This window comes from Salminus brasiliensis, chromosome 8 (genome assembly GCF_030463535.1).
Source record: "Salminus brasiliensis chromosome 8, fSalBra1.hap2, whole genome shotgun sequence".
Classification (NCBI taxonomy): Eukaryota; Metazoa; Chordata; class Actinopteri; order Characiformes; family Bryconidae; genus Salminus; species Salminus brasiliensis.
The window spans coordinates 23,827,408-23,847,402 of NC_132885.1; the positions used below are offsets into that span (position 1 = coordinate 23,827,408).

A 19,995-nucleotide genomic window follows, 5' to 3' on the forward strand; every position below is an offset into this window, starting at 1 on the left:
TTTTTTACTATTGTAAGGGACAATGCACCAATGCAAGTTTTTTACTCACCTTTACACCTGTGTAATTTGATGTGACAATAAAAGTGATTTGATTTGATTTTATTGCCCAGTCCATGCATTGTGACAACAGCTCCAGTTGTGTGACCAACTGGCCACTAAGAACAAGTTTTCATAGGACAGTCCTACCGAGGACCGCCCTACTTTGGCTGCAGCCTAGGCTTTGGAATCCTGCTGGTTTTGCACTTTTTGTAACCTATAAAAAGAAATTATTGGACAGACATCAATGGTGAAATGGTAAGGATTCCTCATTTCATGGTTAAGTTGAGGTGTAGAAAAAGGGTTAATGTTAGGTTAGCTATAGATTTTGGTTTAGGTTGGGTTAAGATGAGGTTTAGGTGTAGGTTAAGGTGTGGCACAGTACTTTACGGGTATATTTTTGTAGGGTTTTTTTGGGTTACAGTAACTTTGGGTTTGGTGAGTCGTGTGTTGCGAGTTGATTCTAAGTCCACTTTGCCACTAGAGGTTGCACTCCCTCGTAGCTGCACTCCTTTGTAGTAACAAGTGTGGATGTTTTATATAAAAACTATATATATTATCCCATACACCCACTGCATAAGTTCAAAAACAGTGAGGTGGTTAGGCCCCCTTCTGGTTTTCTCTATTTGTGTATCTTCCCCAGCACTACATGTTAGCCCTGTTAATTTTCTCCAAATTTTGTGTTTATTGCTGTGACCGATTCAGAAATGAAGCACAATAGCACTACCAAATAGGGCACAGTCCAGTTTTCTAAGAAGCTGTGGGTGCTGATGGTAATGCTGATTACCTAACTAACTGATTGACTGTAGTAACCTGTTTTCCACTGATTGACCTCCTGCAAGGGCTAACACCAGACTAGAGCAATCAGCACAGGAACAAACAAACATTGTAACGTGCACCTGAGTTTTACACTGCAGGCTCTGCCAATGCTCCAATCCAATCAGTTTCTAGGATGATTGGCATTGCGCTTGTTCCCAGTGAGGGACCCTCCATCTCCCATGAGTCCACGCTCCATAAATCACACCGTGTCAGCATGGGATCCGGCAACTTTGTCATAAATCAGAGAGCAAAAGAGGACACGTTCAATCAGCATCATTATCCTTCGCTCCTTTTGGAGGAGGGCAGCTATTTTGAATGCACTGATTATGCCAGCGCGGTGACAGGGGACCTCCCATGGCTGATGGAGTGCCTCATTAATATTTAGTGACAGTGTCACGGCGCGAGGCCCAGAGGAGTGTGTGTGTGTGACACGGTGCCGGGTCTGCGGGGAGTGCCAAACATGCCGACACTCTTTTGCACCCTCCCTTTCAGATGTTGTACAAACCATTCAATTACTGTTACACAATGACACAAACCCATTCATTTATTATTTAGCCAGGTTGTTAATTGCCAGGGATTTTTTGGCTGGTTTTCCAGACAGCCCCAACTGAGGAATGGAAAGAACAAATTCAGGGCCCAGTGTGAGTGGGAGAATAAGAGAGTTGAGGTATTGACAGGTTTTCAGTACAGAGGATGGACTGAAATGAAAGACTGTCTGAGGAACACCGTAGGGAAGGATGAACGTGAGAGTCGAGATGGATGTACTTGTGTGTGTCATTGAGACAGGAATGGGTGAGCCTGAAAGAATTTCTCACCATTGAATTTTTGGATGTAAGAGATTGACAAATAGTTCGGTGGGTGTGATGCCAGCTGATTGACACTATCGGCCTCAGTGTGAGACATCGACTGTATTTGCTGGTGTACAAGTCTCCAGAGCTGACAGCTTAAGCCACTCTATCCCTGCAATGTTTGGGGAAGCATCTTCCAGTAAAGAGATACTTTGCCAGCATACTGATCAAAAGAGGAGAGTGGAGGAGGGTTAAGCCTCCACTACCTTTACATAAACATCACTAAACTGGCGCTCAGTGGCACTGTGTGCCAGCCAGCCAACCTTGAGAGTGCACTCAGCCTCAGATGCTCTGCCTACAGAAGTAGACGAAGCATTTGATACAGAGCAGCCCAACCCTGCTTCTGGAGATCTATCATTCTACAAAGTACTATCAACCCTATCGAAACACCCTTTAATGTGCCTTTGTTTCTGACCTTTGTTTATTTGATTTGGTGGATCAGGTTTGTTGAAATCACCAGTGAAAAGACTTCCATTTAACATTCCTTTCTAACTTAGTTTTTCATAGTTTTAGGTCATACATTTTATCATCACTATTATAGTTTGAGTAAAAAGTGCAAATTTTAATTTGAACAATAATTTCAATATTTGACCCCATTTTGCTTTAATGACAGCATGTGCTCAAGCTGCATAGACTCCACAAGTTTCTTAATAGGCCTCTATTCGGAGTTATCTGAATACAAGCTTTAGCGGAAGAGCTAGGATTATTTTAAAAATAGAATGATACTTGCTTTGTCAAATATTGGGAATTTGCATTAATTTACAAAATGAAAGCAAATTCCAAATATTTGACAAAAAAGATTTTGCTAAATGACAGCTTGACAAATGAATATTTGACACAATCAAGTAACATTTTTTATATAATCCTTGCTTTTCCACTAAAGCTTGTATTCAGATAACTCTGAATGCATTTGGTTTACCGAATAGAGGCCTATTCACAAACATAATTTAAAATTTCAAAAATAATTTAGAATCTATAATCATTCTTTTTTATTTCAGTTATAATTTCTTTCTTGGTTTCATTCTTTTATTTTTTATTATATTATTATTATATTGTTTTTTATTTATTATATTTGCTTATTTCTAGCTTTAAATAACATAATATTCCAGATATACAATTAGTTCTCAAACTTTGGACTATACGCAGTCCTATAAGATACCTCGCAGTTGCCTGTACATTGTGACAACAAATCTTTTTAGGTATACAGTAGTTATACAGTAGTTTTCAGTTTTCAAGGGTTTTCTTTATTCAGTATTTAGTAGGTATGTTTGTATGTTTGCCATTGCATACAATGTTAGATTTAGCCACTCTCTGGCAATATGCAGAGGAATATATTGCAGGCCGTAGAGAATTCTCAGTTTGAAGTACATGACAATGCTACAATGCTATATATATATATATATATATATATATATATATATATATATATGTTATAACTAATTTCTGGTCCCTGTTTTTTTATCATTTGTCACGTGAATGTAACTATGCTGACTGCTGTTACAGTGGAGTTTTATGGCTGAAGTGTAGTTATGTAATTATGTAATTACAGTCAGAATAATGGAGTCTGGTGTAATTATACATGTCTAATTGGGTGAGGTTAATTATATTTATATGAATTGTCGCTTCAACCGGTTACAACTATTTACATACACTTAATGACAGGATTGAAAAACAGAAGTTGATACACATAAGCTACTATAATTAGTCAGTCACTGCACCACCAGAGTATGGCATTATTATTACATGGATTGTTATTGTGTAACTACATGGTTATTAGACACACTCAAAATAAAGTGGGACAATTTCCTATTAAAAAGAAAAAAAAAGATATCATGTCAAGAAATAAGCAAAATTACTTGCCAATAATTATTCAATAAGACATTTTCAAATTATCATAAGTAAATAAAGTAAACAAAAGTCTATATTTAAGCTAAATAAAAAGTTAAAAAATAATAACAATACAACCTGTTAAACTAGATTTCATTGTCAGCAGTTCAGAAGTAGTAGAATTTAGCGTTAGGCGTCTTGCCCATGGATTCTTATTGGTATGGTGTGGGGTGCTTGCCCAGGTGGAGAGCAGTAGTGTCACTCACCACACCATTTCCGATTATAGTAGTCCTAAAGAACAAAGTAGAAGAGCTTGGACAGGTATTTGTACTTCCACTGATCATGTCTTTAAACAACATGGAACAACAGATAAAATAAGCCAATTAAGAAACTAAGAAGATTCTTTGTGTCTTATTTGTCTCTTCTCCTTGGCCCAGGGACACCTGTGAGAACAAGACAACGAGACAGCTACAGAAATGGATTTTTTATTTACTTGTTTTCCTTTATTTGATCCGTCAGTTAAAGGCTGTTTTCAGCTCATGGAATAGCTTGTGACGTCTTCACAATTAATTAAAACAGCAGGACTCTGACAGCAGGAACCGAAAACAATTACCATTTCCAGCGTGGCCCACATTTCACGTGTAATCTCATTTGAATCGGAATCTAATGCAAGTAAGAAGATAAACATATTATAGGGTTTTCTATGGAAATCTGCTTACAACATATGTGGTACAGTTTGTGAGCATTTTATAATAATGATGCGTTTTCTGTACTGTCAATACATCTTGTGAATAAAATGGAACAAAAACTGGATCTCACAGCAACACACACAAAAAAAAACCACAGTCTTCTAACTTGGTCTGAATAAGCATTTGCACTCAGTTAACTGTCTTTCTCAGTGGCCCTGGTGGTCAGTTCCCTCATTTTTGCGCCGTGCTCGGAGTGAGGCATTCTCTGCTGCATTCAGAGCTGCTCTCGCTGTAGGATGAGGTGGCCAGATGCTTTCAGCCTGCCGTCCGCTGAATTGGAGCAGATAAGAACTGTTCCCTGGCCCCATCTTCAGCCTGCTGCATGCAGCATGCAGGCCTGTCTTTGTCTGCCAGGAGAGCAGGATTCAGCTCATTCATATCTGCTTTATTCAGGCAGGTCAGCTTGTGTCAAGTCAATTCCGCCATGATAATAAATTCTCATAGACCCAACAGAGGGGCCGATTCAATTTCAGCATAATGAAATCTTAACCCCCAGCCCCACAGCCAGTTCCTCTAGGAGAGGAACTTTGTGGTCAATTCTCCCGCCTCTATTCATGACTGTGTCTCAAGAATAGACTCAGGACAGAGACTTTCCAATGCCACGCTCCATTGTCTAGGGTAATGACTTTAAAAACACACTCTAGATAACGTCCGAAAGTAGTTCGACACTTTGTCCTTTCATTTGTAATGTCTGTTCTGAGTTATGACTTTTAAAGTAGTCCTACAGTTTACACATGATTGGATTGTTTTTCTGAGGTCATTCACATTTCTCTACACATTACTAATATTTGTATGAATATTACTAACAATAATAAGTAACAATAAGTAAATAAATGTCATCAATCAGTAATAAGCAACACAATGTCATCATACCTTCACTCTTAGTCAAAAGGGGTCTATATAGTACTATATACTATATAGTATTGACTTTTGGTCCTACATAGAATGACTGTTCTGTAAAGAAGTGGTTCCTTAACTTGACTTAACCTCGACCAGAATTAGCTCAGTCCAATTTGCAGTGCGTAGGGAAAAGCAAAAAAAATGGACCTGAAGATGAGAACCACTACCTTCAAGAACTACACCCATCAGGTTTTCCATGAGGCCATGAAAATGTTTCCACATTTAAATGTGTACTTTAGGTGTTCAAGAGTTTCTAAATAGAACCATTGAATGAACTAAACAACCCTAGAATACACATTTTAGGGGTAGGTGATAATCAATAATCACAGTAGTTTGTATTTGTTTACACATTGGCCACTCTATTTGAAAACAGGTTCTTTAAGAGTTCTTTAATAAAGGCAATTCTAAGATACAGAACCACAACAAATAACTAGTTGTTCTACATAGCATGAAAAATGGTTCCACTATTGCCATGAGTCAGAAAATCCACTATTGCCATGAGTCACTGACCTTTGATCAGTGTTCAGTTTCTGACCTTAGAGCCACTCTTTGCTGGGTATTTTTGTGTGACATACAACTCCTAACCTAGCAGTGACATTGATGTGGCTAAAGTAGAATGAGTATAAAGTAGGAAAGCAAATATCAGCACAACAAAATCTAAAATAAAATATGTTCATCTCAACAAAGCTTTAAAAAATACTTTTGATTTATATGGAGGGCTATGGACGCTATGGACATTGTTTACTTTGGGAAATTTAGATGTAACACTGCATTTCACTGAACTCAGGGCTTGGCAGAGCACATTGTACAAATGAAGAAGGCTGGAAGTTAAATATTTAAAAGATATTAAAAGAAAATAAAAATGGAATAACTTATAAGTATTTATTATATTATATATATTGGTCAACAGCTTCAACTAATCCCTCTATGTCAAGGCTGGTCTTTAGCCTGGCTAGCACTCTCTGCAGTTTGGTAACATTCTTCAAAACTATGTTGCAGTGAATGAGTAGGTGTCTCAGTACTTTTGTCCATTCAGTGCTATTTATATTTATGTTATTATCTATGTTGTTGAAGTAACTGTCTTTACTGTCCTGGGAAGGGTTTCTAATACATTTTGAAGAATTACTGTGAGGATATGATTGCATTCAGCCATAAAAGTGTTAATGAGATCACAATGCTGGATGATCACCGCCCCAGCTTATCCCCACCTCATCCCAAAAGTATTGGATAGGATACCATCTTTTCACAGCTTTCCCCCTTGGGCTTTATAACCATTTAGCCCAAGCCTGGATTTTACACATGGTGCCAATAGGTTCATGTTCATCTGGAGGAGAGTCCTATTCTATTGGCAATACTTCTTTACAAGCACTGTTTTTTTTTTCTATCTGCACTGTAAATATATGAATGTGAAAATATGTGTAAGTGTCCAGTGAGTGTACTTTAGTGGGCAGGGCTGGACAGCTCTGTTAAGAATAGTCACAGAAAGAGATCTCTCAGTAGCACCTGGCCCTGACTGACGTTTTAGGTGAAAGTAATGTATGGACATCGAGAAAAGTGGAAGGGGGAGTGGGGATAGGAGTGAGAGACAGGGCTTGGAGATGCTGTCGGTAGCACTTAATTTAGCGGTGTGGTAGAATGCAGCCCTATCTCTGGGGAGTGGGAGCTCTGAGTGAGAAGCCTGGCTCCATCCACTAACACAGCCAGCTGGGCCTCCAACTGAGCCAGGAAAGAGATTTACTCACTTACAGGTGTGTGGCCTCTGGCCCCAGGAAATCCCTATATACCAAATGCTCCCTCTATGTGTGTGTGTGTGTGTGTGTGTGTGTGTGCATGCATCTATGTGTATATGAAGGTGTTTGTGTAGGCATGCGTATAGTGTATATAGTATGAGCTTGTATTTGCCCAGGAAAAACATGCACTTTCAGTTTACATGATTAGAATGTGTCAGTCGGATGCTCATGAATAAAATGTGTTACATCAGTACAGTGTTCGCCAGAAGACGTAAATTGAAAGACAGTAAGTGTGTTGGTGTAACATACTTTATTTATGTGCAAAACCAATTGGCACTTGTAAATTCAATGCACCATGCAGGGGAGTGCGGGGGCCAACTTCATATTTTTTTTTTACAGTTGAGCATGATTTATTAGATTTGTACCATAATAAGCAATTTACACATCTCTGCTGCAAATGAAAACAGAAGTGTTGTTTCAGGCACTTACTGTTTTTGAACAAATCAGCTTCAGGAAATTGTACTCCATAAGCAGGCCCAGTTATAACAGATAGGGGGGCTTTGTTGGGCTAGGTTGTGCTATTGTAACTCATTCTTTGAATCAAAAGAACAGAAAGGTTGGTTTGCACAGGTGTCAATGGGGGATTTTTTGGGGGATTTTCTGGAGTCAGAATGATATACAGACCACTTAATATCTTCCTGACGCTTTTGGCAGCCACCAACAAGCAAGATGTGCATTTTGGGTCATTGTCCTGTTGCAACACCCAATTGTGTCCAAGATAGTCTAGCTCATGGTTCGAGATTATGCTGGAGAAATTCCTTATTCTTAATTATTCAATCATGATGCTACCACTACCAGGCTTAACAGTTGATACAGTGTTCTTGGGGTTGAAAGCCTCACCCATACTTCTCTAAGCATACACTTTAGGGACGAAAATACTGAGCCACCTGTTTGTTCATTGTTTCTTCTGAAATCAAGGGCATTAAAGAGTTTCTGCCTGCTTTTGCCCAGGAAAGGCTTTTTGCTAGATTTGAATCATTGCTTTGAGGATTTGATTGCATTTGGTGACAAAAGCATTAGTGAGGTCAGGGTGTTGGATGATCACCACCCTACTTCATCCTCTCCAGCTTATCCGAAAAGTATTAGATGGAGCTTTGGATACAGATGGAATTTGCCTTCCAGGGTTAACCCGTCTATGCAGTGAACACACACATACACACTAGTAAGCAAAGACACACAGTGATGTAGTGAGCATATGTGCCATCGCTGCAGTGCCCAGGGAGCAGAGAGGTTTAGGACCCAACAGTGGCAGCTTGCTGAACATAGGTATCAAACCCACAACCCTGTCATCAATAGCCTGCTGCTCTAACCGCTGGACCCCCACTGCTCACTATCATACTGTATTATTTAATATGTGATATCCATTGAAGATTTTCATTAAATCATTAACTGCTAAAACATAGATGAGCTAAAGATAATATTTACGATTTTTGAACGATTTTTACCCATTTCCCCAAATTGCCCAACCCATACATATTCTCCCCCTATCACATGCAGTGCTTCCAGCATTGGGAGAATAAAGACCGACGCATGCCTCCTTTGACAGGTGTACAGCCACTCATCGCCTCTTTTTCTAATCTGCCATGGATGCCACGTCACCGGGCAACCAAAGTGCTCTGCACCCAGTTGTGAGGCATGGGCCAGCTGACATCAGTGCCGACAGCACTGCACTGGAGTGATGTGGGGAGAAAGTGCCATCTACCCACCCTGGAGAGAGCAAGGCCAACTGTGCTCTATCAGGGCCCCGACTGCTGATGACTAGCAGCTTGACCAGGATTTGAACACATCCGAATTTAAATATTGTACTAATTATTTTTAGACATCACCCAGTCTTATCTCTTATTGTTTACTGTGGAAGTCTTAGTTACACTAGTCAAAGACATCTTCCAAGAGGGTTATTAAAATATTTGGTGAATTCTGTGACTCACATATGACATATGATACTTTTGATGAAAATACTTATCATGGAAGAATCGTCATTGATAATACAGGAGGGGGTCTTTAAAGGACAGTCTTTATAATGAATCTCAAGAAATGTATATTAGATAACTATAAAACTTGCAGATTACGTTGCTTGACTGACCAAAATATTTGACTGACCAAAAGCAAGTTCTACTTGGACATATATCTATGTGACATTTTACCCCGTGTTAGGTTGTGTCACTGACTCCTCTGTGTAGATGGAAACAGACTGAAGTCTTTCTAACTCTGTTTTTTTTATAACAGCAAAGATTAGCACTGAATGGCAGCTTCTACCTGTAATGTATACTGTAAAAAAATATGTGTGTTTCTGTTAGGTTTGTGGCTTTAGGGAAAGCTGAAGTCCCTCAGTGCTCTGTGAGATGATTAGACTGGAGCGGCTCAGCCTAAGGGCATTGCACTGCTGCCTGCTTAATTACTGCTTACAGACACTTTCCAGCCAGCATGCTTTGATACCAGAATACCAAACGCACCACAGGATTACTGTAAACCCAATAGTCAAGCCTGTGGTCCCTGGATTCCATTGATTTCATGTGGAGGGTGTTTTTGTTGTTGTTGCTCTGTGTTTTGGACTGAAGCATCACTCACGTTTCAGTGAGTATAAACTTGTAGTTAGTTTTTTTTTTAGATTGTGTGATATTATTCACAAGCATATGAAAATACTGGCTGATAAAAAGCTGTTTTTACAAAATCATAGGTAAATAAACTCAATCTGACGATTAATGATTTGTCTCCTCAACATTAAAATATGCAGTTATTAAATCTAGAGCAAATGTCAATAATATGCGTATTAACTGAACAAAGCTAAATCTACTGCAGACCACTCCAGGACTCCCTTTTAATATCTGAGCTCTGGCTTCTGAGAAAATGCCACCAGCTTCTGAGAAAATTAATTAAAAAACAGAATAAAACCTATGCAGCAGTATTGGCTGGGTCGAATGCTTCTGACAATTCTTTTAAATAAATGAATAGTGCAGCACAATGCAGGTTTTCAAAGGAGCAAACCAGACTGTTTATTATAAATGATGTCAACATTATAAAGCTGGCTTCTGGTGCTTTTGGTGTTGTATATGTAAAACAGCAATATAATGTTGCTAACTAAGAAGGTTTTAAGATTTGGTCATATTTGGACAGGTAGTTTATTTAGTTGCTGGCAGAACAAAAACCTTTCCAAGCCAAAAACATCTCAAAAAAGAAACTTTCAATTAATATGATAAACTAGAATTTGAAGATATGTATTCTTGGTCTGTTTGACATCAATTTTGATATAATGTAAAAGGCACCTTTAAATTACTTAAATTGAAATGACAAAATGATTTTTTTTTTACTTATACTAGTGGGATTTTGCTATGATATTTATACAATGAAGAAAAATAGTAGAAATGTAATGTATATAATGTAATGTATTGTAGATGTCATGTATAATGTATATAGTAGAATGTAATTCAATAATCACAGTTATATAAGCAAATACATAGTTATATAATCAACTAATTACAATTATAAACAATTACAAATCGTCATGTAATTACAATTATACTGGTAATGACAGTTCCACTATTATTGACTTTCTACACTTCAGTTTTCATTTTGTTTTAAAATCAATAAATGACAAAAAAAAAAACAATCAGATTCAAAGTAGAATAAAATCTTTTCTACTTGCAAAAACAAATGTGGTATTAGTATTTAACAATTAGTATTTAACAAATACATTAAAATAAATGCTTTCATATCATTATTTTGCTATTTCCTGTATGCGACTTCTGAAGGAACTCTTGGAGCCAAGCCAAATGGAAAAAGACGTTTTCATATCAGTTCCAAATAATAAATCTGGATTCTCTGGAACTAACAAAGAGGACACAGAACCCAGCATTCATTACTTACAAACTAAGCTTAGATGCAAAAATATGTTTTCCTCACAAGGCGACTTGCTGAGAAGAAAAGGATTATTCAGCGTATGGCATGTTGCCCTCATGTCACCAAATTAGGCAGCATGCTTAGAGTGTGTATCTGTTCTCTACAATTTTCTGTAAGATTGCTTACATCAGTTTGTAATGGTGTTTATAAAAACAATTGGCATGAATTGGGCATAACATCCTTATTAGTAGTGTCCTTTTTATTCAGACATGGAAGCTATATTCACAATAAAATGTGACTGTGTGGTAATATATGTAGCAGGTGGTACAACTTTATCTTAAAATATCTGCAGTTCTTTATATGTTCCTGATGTATATGTTCCTGACATAAGTTACTGATGTAGCACACGTAACAATCATTTTCTTTTCACAGCTAAATGTATTTAAATAAAAAATATTATTATTTTATTAAATAAAAATATATACAATTTATTTTATAAAAAAAATAAACAACAAATAAAATATGATTTATATGATGTTAATCTTAATGTTTTGATTCATGGCTGCTCCAAAGTCATTTCCTCTTTTGTGATGTCATTTAAAGCAACAGTCAATTATTTCTATACAAAAACGAGTTAGTGTGACGAGGTGATTAGTCAAACAGAAAGACATGTATAAGTCATGTAATAATGTTAAAAATGTTATTAAATAACAAATAAATAATGATAAAATGGTTAAATAATTACATTTATTTTTAAAGAAAACTAATTATATATAATATATATATATATATATATATATATATATATATATATATATATATATATATATATATATGTATATATGATGTGACATATTTCTAATATAGATATTTTTAGATGTAAAAGTCACATTGGTCCATACAGACATTTTCTCATACATATATATATATATATATATATATATATAAAACGCAAGGCTTTTCGTGTTATATCAGTGCGGTGGTCAGTCCGGGCACCAATGGATGGAAAATTAATGAGACAGAATTATCAAGATGGATACACATTCAGAGACTTATTAAGATGTTAATATTTATGCTATCATTGGTGCTCTTTCTTAGCTGATGAGGTTTGACACTACCCCGTCCCTGCACGACTTGCTTGCTATTTATATCGGTGTGTGCTCCTGCTGAATTGTGTGACATTCTCCCATCATTCTTTCTGAAACTGATCTGTGTAAGAGTAGAAGCATCTGATAGTCCCTGTTATCTGATACAGGGCATGTTTAAAAAAAAAAAAAAAACATTTAGACTTCAGAGTGGTAAAACCTCATTTTGGCTGCAGTGACTGGTGATCCCTATCTGTTTAATTAGATTATTTGGCTGACAGACAGGCAGGCTTTATCAGAAAGTCCGGGTCCCGTGTGAATGCAGAATAATTAATTGGTTTAATTATATTTAGTTCCACTCCTGATTCACAGGGAAGTTGTCAAAGATAACCCATAACCCAAAATCACAGCTCAGACCAGGAGATTTAGGAGAGATAGGCTGATCCTGGGCCTGTGTGTGTGAGAGAAAGAGATGGTGACCAAATGCATAGCTGTCCGATTTTAGAAACACAGTTAAAAAATATGTGTGAAAAAAAAAAAAACATTTATGAACACTACAAAGTCAAGCGTCCTTCATGCCTTCCGTTGAAACCTTGAAGACAAATGTGTTTTGTTGTCTTGGTAACAGTGGTACTAAAACGAAAATCACAAGCCTCATGTGGTTTAAATGTGGGTCGCTTGTGGGTTGTGTTTTTAGAAGCTTTTGGATTACAAACATTTATTCAGGCATAAAAAGCAATAAATTACAAAGCTCAAAGCTTCGGAGTTCAACTCAATTCCAATTTAGTTCACGTCCAAAACCCCAAGAGATCACAAGGTTGTTTTTACTGGTAATGTTTGGGTTTTGTGTCATTCACAGACAGATTGCCTATTGGCACCATGACTAATGCCAGGTGTGTGTGGGCTAGAGGGTATAAAGCCCCTAGCCTTAAGCTCAGGAGCAGTGGAGCTGTGTTCTCTGGAATGATGGTGGTGATACTTTTATTGCATGGAGGGATAAGGTGGGGTGGAGATCATCCAATATCCTGACCACACTAACTATTAGATCAACACGTCTAATAGCATCATTAGTATTAATAGTTCACTTCAAGGCCAGATAGAGTTCAAAGTTGATCTCAACTGCATAAAATCCAGAGTCATGGCATGCCCTGGTTCAATATCTGGGTCAACTAAGACCTCTCTGCTCCAGAGGTGCTGTAGCATGGCTAACCCTGTACTCTGACCCCAGCTTTCTAACCTGGGATATGCAAAGAGAAGAGTGTCATAGTACTGAATAAGTGTAATGACACAAAGCCACATTATTATTACAAATGACCTAGCACCACCCTTGGTCTTCTGTTTATACAGTATATTGAACCTCCTGATAATTTCTGGAATATTGCAGTAGGTCTCCCAGTAGGTAACTTGCTGGGTCAACTTCACCAGGATTTTGATTCTAGCTTGAGGTCAAACTTCACCCTGTTTTGTTTAATTACATGTAATGACATGTAAAACTGGCTTATAGACCTTTTAAAACAAGCACAGTAAGGAATAAGAATAAAGATGTGGCAAATATCATAGCAGTGAATAGTGAATAAGTAATAAAGACAAAAAACTGCCCCAGCCAATTATTAGATGCAAGTATTTCAATTAAACCAATTAAATCAACGATGAATGTTGGAAGCCCATCAGAGTAAGAATGAGAATCAAATACAACTAAAATACAACTAAATATGTAAAAGGAAGTGAACAGTCTGAATAGTGTTTCCAGCAATATACCGTTTACCTATTTTCTCAGTGGTATTTCAACCACTTATCATCTACGCTTTGCATATTCTTCAGAAATGTCTACATGTTTCTTGTCTCATTTACTTTTCTAAGTAGTTAAGCAGTCTGCCTTAAACAAGCGGTTTGCACGTTATTTTAGAGGCTAAAAATGATCATTTGTCCAATGTTACCTTTCACTCCTTGCCCTAGATTTCTTTTGAACTGCAACAGAGTTGGTTTTATTGGCTTTCAAGGGCCATCCACAAATCATGTCATGACTAAGGGCATGTACACATCACCCACAAGCCACAGCACAACTGTACAAAACTGTATGAAAGTCTCCATGCTAACAACATAACATCCTTTAATAATACATGCTCTTAAGGTTGGGGGCAGCCGTGGCCTAAAGGTTAGAGAAGTGGACTTGGGACCAGAAGGTTTCTGACTCCATTTCCAGCACTGGCATTCGTAATAGCTGAGGTCCCTTGAGCAAGGCACCCAACCCCCAAAATGAAAGCTCCAGGTGTGTGTTCTTATGGTAACCTGTGCTTATTAATATTAATGTCTGTCTACAGTTATGGGTATTTGTAGTGTTTAACAGTTAAAAGATGTTTTGCATACATATTTAATATAATATATATTTAACATATATTTTTATGTATACATTTATTATGATCTTTCACTAAAAGTTTTGGTGGTTGAGGCGAGCAAAAGCCAGCTTTTCTAAAAGTAGCCTAAGGGTTCAGAATGGTAGGAGATTTGCTAGAGAAAGTATGTTCTTGATGTTAATGTCAAATGGTGTGCAGCTTGCTTAAGATGGTGTTTTAATCTTTTCTCTGTGGGCCTGTAATTAGATTCCATTCATGAGGCTGAAGGTATTCTACACTGACATTTGTAACAAGATAATAACAAAACTGTGCTGCAAATACTGTGTTTAATTAATCTGCATAATTAAATAAGCCCCACACTCTTCTGGAGATGAATAGTCCGGATCGGGTCACACTTCTATTGAACATAATTTGCTGATATTATATTGTATACATATTACATGGCTTGTGTTTTGTGTCTCAAAGTTGGTCTTTTCATTTACACACAGTTCAGAAAGTTTGTTGACACAGGCTGTGAATACAGAATTTGTCAGTAAGATTTTAATTAATGTTGGCAGAACATTTTTACATATATTAAATTACACATTTTGTGCAGGAAATTACATCTTTACATGATTTTTAAGTTTGATTGGAGACTTACTTAACTGGGCAGCCAAAATCACAACATTATTTTTTATTTTCAGTTGAATTTATTTGTTGTATTTATTGCAAAAAGCTGACCTGCAGCCCATCTTTTTGGTTGTTGTTTCTGCTGTGGCCTTTTCATAATCTAACACCTGTATACAAAACAAACTCACCACAGCTATTAAGAATAATTAGCACATTTTAGAGCCATGTCACACAGAAATCCTGTATTTCCTAAACAGCAACTTTACAGGATGAGGAAAAAACCTGCTGAACTTTTAGTGGAAGTCAACGTTAGTCATTTCTATTGGTCAATTCATCATGAAATTCTGATGCATTGCTAACAACAACTGTCAGATTTACATTTTGGCAAAAAGTGGAAAATTGGAAAAATGGAGATATCAATGGAAGACTGACCATCGGGCTCTCCTGCCACCCACATCAGACCGGCTACCCTCCCTCCAGTTATTGCTGTCTGCCCTAGTTGCCCTCCCTCCATTACTGAGAACATTAAGGTGCTCCAATTATTAATATAATAATTATTATTATCATTATTACCACCATTAATTATCATAATTTCTTTCATTATTCTTACCATCACTACTATAATTATGTTACTTATATTACATTATGTCCATATCAGTACACCTGAGCAGAACTACAGTCTTATGTGTTGGCACGGTGGTTGTTCTGACCATAGGAGGATGGGTCCCACTTAAAAGTCTTGGTTCCTCACAAGGGTTCTTCCTCTAGCTTTATGAAAGTTTTTCCATGCCACTTTTCCATGCCACTGCCACATGCTCATAAAGCATTTTATGTTTTTATGTTTTTGTTGATCTTCATCTAAACAAGATTTATAAAGCTATAAAGCTGTATTGTGACAACGTCAGTTGTAAGATGTACAAATACATTACAAATACAAATACAGCTAAATTTGATTTGATTAAGGTTATGTTTAGAGAGTGATGACATGTTGTCATCTATACGGTCATCCTAGCTGTATGTGCAATCTACTGTTGCTCAAGCAAATTAGCACTTCATTTGAGACCTTAGTAAATCATCACCTGAGTGCATAATGAAAGAGTAATATGTTAATGGGTATATTTTGACCGTTCTCTAAGAGTAATTATAGAATGGTTGCTATGGGCAGAAGCTCACAGACTTGTTGCCATCCAGATGACTGGCTATTGCTTGACTGTACTGTAATTAATCATTTTGCCAAATGCCAGTGATTTCCTCGCTGCACACTGTGTGAGCAGAACGTGTGTTTGTCCGGCTAGGCCTTTGCTCTTGCATGCCGGGGCACGTAAATCGTAAAAGAGCATTAGTAAGTCATTTTCTGATGGATAGAGAGATTTGACCTCGATCTGCAGGAGTTTTCTCTCTATTTCAGCTCCCTGAGCTCACAGCCCTGACTTTCCATCACACGGCAACTCACGCATTCACGACTCTAACTCATGCATACATTACATAGCTCTTTCAAATGCGGACTGCGGCGCTCCCCTGCACGCCAATGAACCTAAGCAGCCCCACTCGCACAAGCTTTAATGAAGACCACTGGACCCCCACCGCTCTATTTTTACACCACGCTCCGATAAGGAACATGGTAATATCAAGCAGTGCAGAGTTCTGAACAGTGCTTTAAATCCACAGGACAAAGAAGTGCATAGACGAGGGGTAGACCCAGTCGGAGTAATGATAATGCAAGGAAAGCCAGGGAACAGAAAAAGAAAAAGAAAAAGAAAAAAAACAGAGAGATCAAAGCTTCATCTCTTCATCTCTTTCTTTTTCTTCTGCGTCTTTCTGTTTTTTTCATCAGGTTCTGCATCTTCTGCGCAGGCTGGTCTGATTAAAGTGATGGAGAGGGGGGCTTACTGTACTTACCGCTTCCCTCTCATCCTTCCAGCTCCAAATGACATTTTTTACATGCGGCCCGTGGATTGGTGTGATTTTCTAGTGGGATCGCATGAATCTCCTTTGTCTGTGCTTTGTGTGTGATGAATTTCTCATGACCTCCTCTCTTATCTTTCTCTCTTGCTCTTCCTGGCAGGTGTCCTCCAGGTGTCCATCTCATTGAAGAAGGTAGAACTGAGCGTGGGAGAGTCCAAGTTCTTCACATGCACAGGTCAGCCCCCCGCTGTACAGCTATCTTATAACCTTGACTGAAGGAACTGTAGAGGACGAATCAAAAGTTTGGACCCACTTACGCAATTGGTCAAAAGTTTCAGAACACCCCTAAATTTGTAATCACTTCAAGTGCAGTCCAGTGAATAACTTGAAATGGTATGAAGGTAAGCAGTAAACTACCAGGGCTTTTGAATGAGAATGAATTAAAAACTGAAAAATTGTGTAAATTGAAAAAAAATAAAAATAAAAGGGGCCTTTTTAGGGAGCAAGTCACTGGCGAACAGCGTACAGCTGGTCTGTAGCAATGGAAGTAAATTAAACTTTGAAAATCGCTGTTTTATAATACTGTACAACATACTAAAATACAACCGTTTATAATATTTAATCCCTTTGTTTAACAGCAGTGTTGGAACAGTCTGTTGTTTCTGCAATCTCTACCTCAGTATTTACACAACACTGAACATCTGGATTGCTATCATAATGTCTAGAAAATGACACCTTACAAAGGAAGGCAGTAATTCATTATAGCTCTTAAAAATGTAGCTCTTTACATTAGAGAAATTACAAATAAAGTAGTGAGTACATGCTGATGAAAAGCATGAAAAGCCAGGTACTCTTGGCCAAGAACTCTTGCACATTTAACACCAGTGTAAATGCAATGCATTTTCTGTAATCGGATTCAAATAAAGGAGGAATTAAAATGTGATTATGAAAATGCGAGAACCATCTACTGTTCCACTGCGTTGTAGAACCCTGTTGTTTACAGAAAGTAAAATGGAAAAGATGTACGGGTTGATGTGGTGTAAACAGAATTAGGTCAGAGTATAATCCAGATACTAACTGGCTACAAAAAGCGCATGTTAATGCCAGATGTAAACAGGCCATAAGAGTCAACACATTGTGCTGTGCGGGTCGACCTAAGAAAGATGGGTTCCTCAAACTCAGTCTTGGTTCCTCCAAAAGTTTCTTTCTCTTAGTAAGACAGAGTTTTTCCCCGCCACTGTCGCTACCACCATTGTGGTGCTTACTCATATGAGGAGTGGACCTGGATCTCTGTAAAGCGCTTTGTGACAACATTTGTTGCGAAAGGCTCTATATAAATACATTTTGAATTGAATTGTGTGGCTCACATGACAATACCTTGTAGCACAGCTTCACACTGGACCCAGTCTCAGTTTCAGCTGTGAAGAGAAGACTTGGAACTATAGGTTTGACAGGTGGAGTGGCAGTAAGAAAGTCATTGCTAAGATAGCAAAGTAAGAAAAGCAGGCTCACCAGGGCCATGCATCACTGCCAGAGGGCTGCTGAAAAAATTGGGGGTGTTCTAATACTTTTGACCGGTAGTGTAATCATAAAAGAGAGTTCACGTTTTATTTCAGTATTTATCATGGAATAAACATAATTATTTTATTTTATTTAATTATTATTTTGTGTTTTTGATTCTTCACACCACCCACTCCTGTGCCTTGATGCACCTTTGAACATTTCTGTCAGGCAAAATGTTTTTCAATCAGTGTGGAAGATGTTCACATACAGGTTAAGCACTTTTTGGAAGCTAAAATCTGCTTACTGTGCAGGAGTCATTAAAATATATTTGTTCATTTTGGATTCATGCATATGAATGAGCTTCACTCTTTGCACACTATATGATCAAAGGTTTGTAAACATTCCTTCTGAAATTAAGGGGCTAAATAGGAAATTTGCCCACGCTTTGCTGTTGTAACAGCTTCCACTCTTCTGAAAAAGTTGCTGTAAGGGTTTGATTGCCCTTAGGCATAAGAGCATTAGTGAGGTTCAGGTACTGATAACTGTTGGTTTATCAGTTCTGAATTAGAAATGCCACTCAAACCCATACCATTGGAGCTCCATTACTCCAGAGATCTGTTCCACTTCTCTAGAGCCCAATGGTAGGCTGTTGGCTTTTGTCACTGTGACTTTAGAGCAGTCGGTCTGTTAGGATGTCACCCAGAATGTTAAACTAACCCCAACTGTTTACCCACCATTTTTGACAGATGATTTGCTTTGGATCATGAACCTTTACTTTCCTTTTTCATACACAAGAAAACCTTGCTTTCATCTGTCCAAAGAACTGGGCAGGCTTTTTTAGTTTTCTGTCAGTCGAATCTCACCTTTGTGTTCTTGAGCAGTGTGGTTTCAAGAAAAATGTGTACATTTTTTGTCCCGTGTAGCACTACATATGCATGAAGTACTGATACAACCCAGACACATAGAAATCAAACTAATTGAACAGAGAATGTCACAAATTTTGTGCAATTTTATTACCTGAACCCACAGCTCAACCTAAACTTAACCTACTACACCTAAACCAAATTCTAACCTTAACCTAACCAATGTAATTTTATTAACTGAACCTAATTCTAACCTTTACTTAACCTAAATGTAATCTAACCCTGATACTAACCCATGTCATTTTTATTACCTGAATTTACACCTCACCTTAACCTAAACCTCAGCATAACTCTAAACCTACACACCAAATCCGCCAGTGTTAAAACAATTTAAATATTTTGAAATCTTCTTCATAGCAGGACATGGAATTAATCCGGTCTCTGCAGGAGTTTCTGACCCTTAATTCTTTTTTAGAAGCGCCATATTGAAGTAAAGCAGTCAGAAAACACATTCCATATATCTTGGGGTATACATTTAGTGGTATATGTACAAAGTGTATGAGATCATGTTCATCAGTTTTAGGTTTGCATCCTAAAGTAAACCCTCTGTATTTAAATTCAGAAAAAAATCAGATTCTTGATTGAAGACTTTGACAATGATGCTTTAAAAATGTACCAAATTGTTCATTTGACCACTCCAAAAAGATCTGTTCTGTCTCTAAAAGATTTAGAGATTTTGGGGGTTTTTTTACCCTAATGACAGCCTCCTTCATTTGCATCATCACCTCTTTGGACCACATATTCAGAGTTCTAATGATCAGCTACCAAATGCAAAGTCAATACTTAGAATCAACTATAGACCTTTTATGC

The 19,995-nt window shown here is 37.6% G+C and overlaps 1 protein-coding gene across 4 annotated transcripts in view; it reads left to right on the forward strand.

The window, feature by feature from the left end:
* The window catches only part of ncam2 (neural cell adhesion molecule 2), a 249,314-nt gene that overhangs the window by 147,938 nt on the left and 81,381 nt on the right, over positions 1–19,995 (forward strand). For all 4 annotated transcript variants that reach the window (XM_072686157.1, XM_072686155.1, XM_072686156.1 and 1 more), the window contains exon 2: positions 16,920–16,994. In XM_072686157.1, the coding sequence (XP_072542258.1) occupies positions 16,920–16,994 (75 nt within the window). The remainder of the gene's footprint in view (positions 1–16,919; positions 16,995–19,995) is intronic.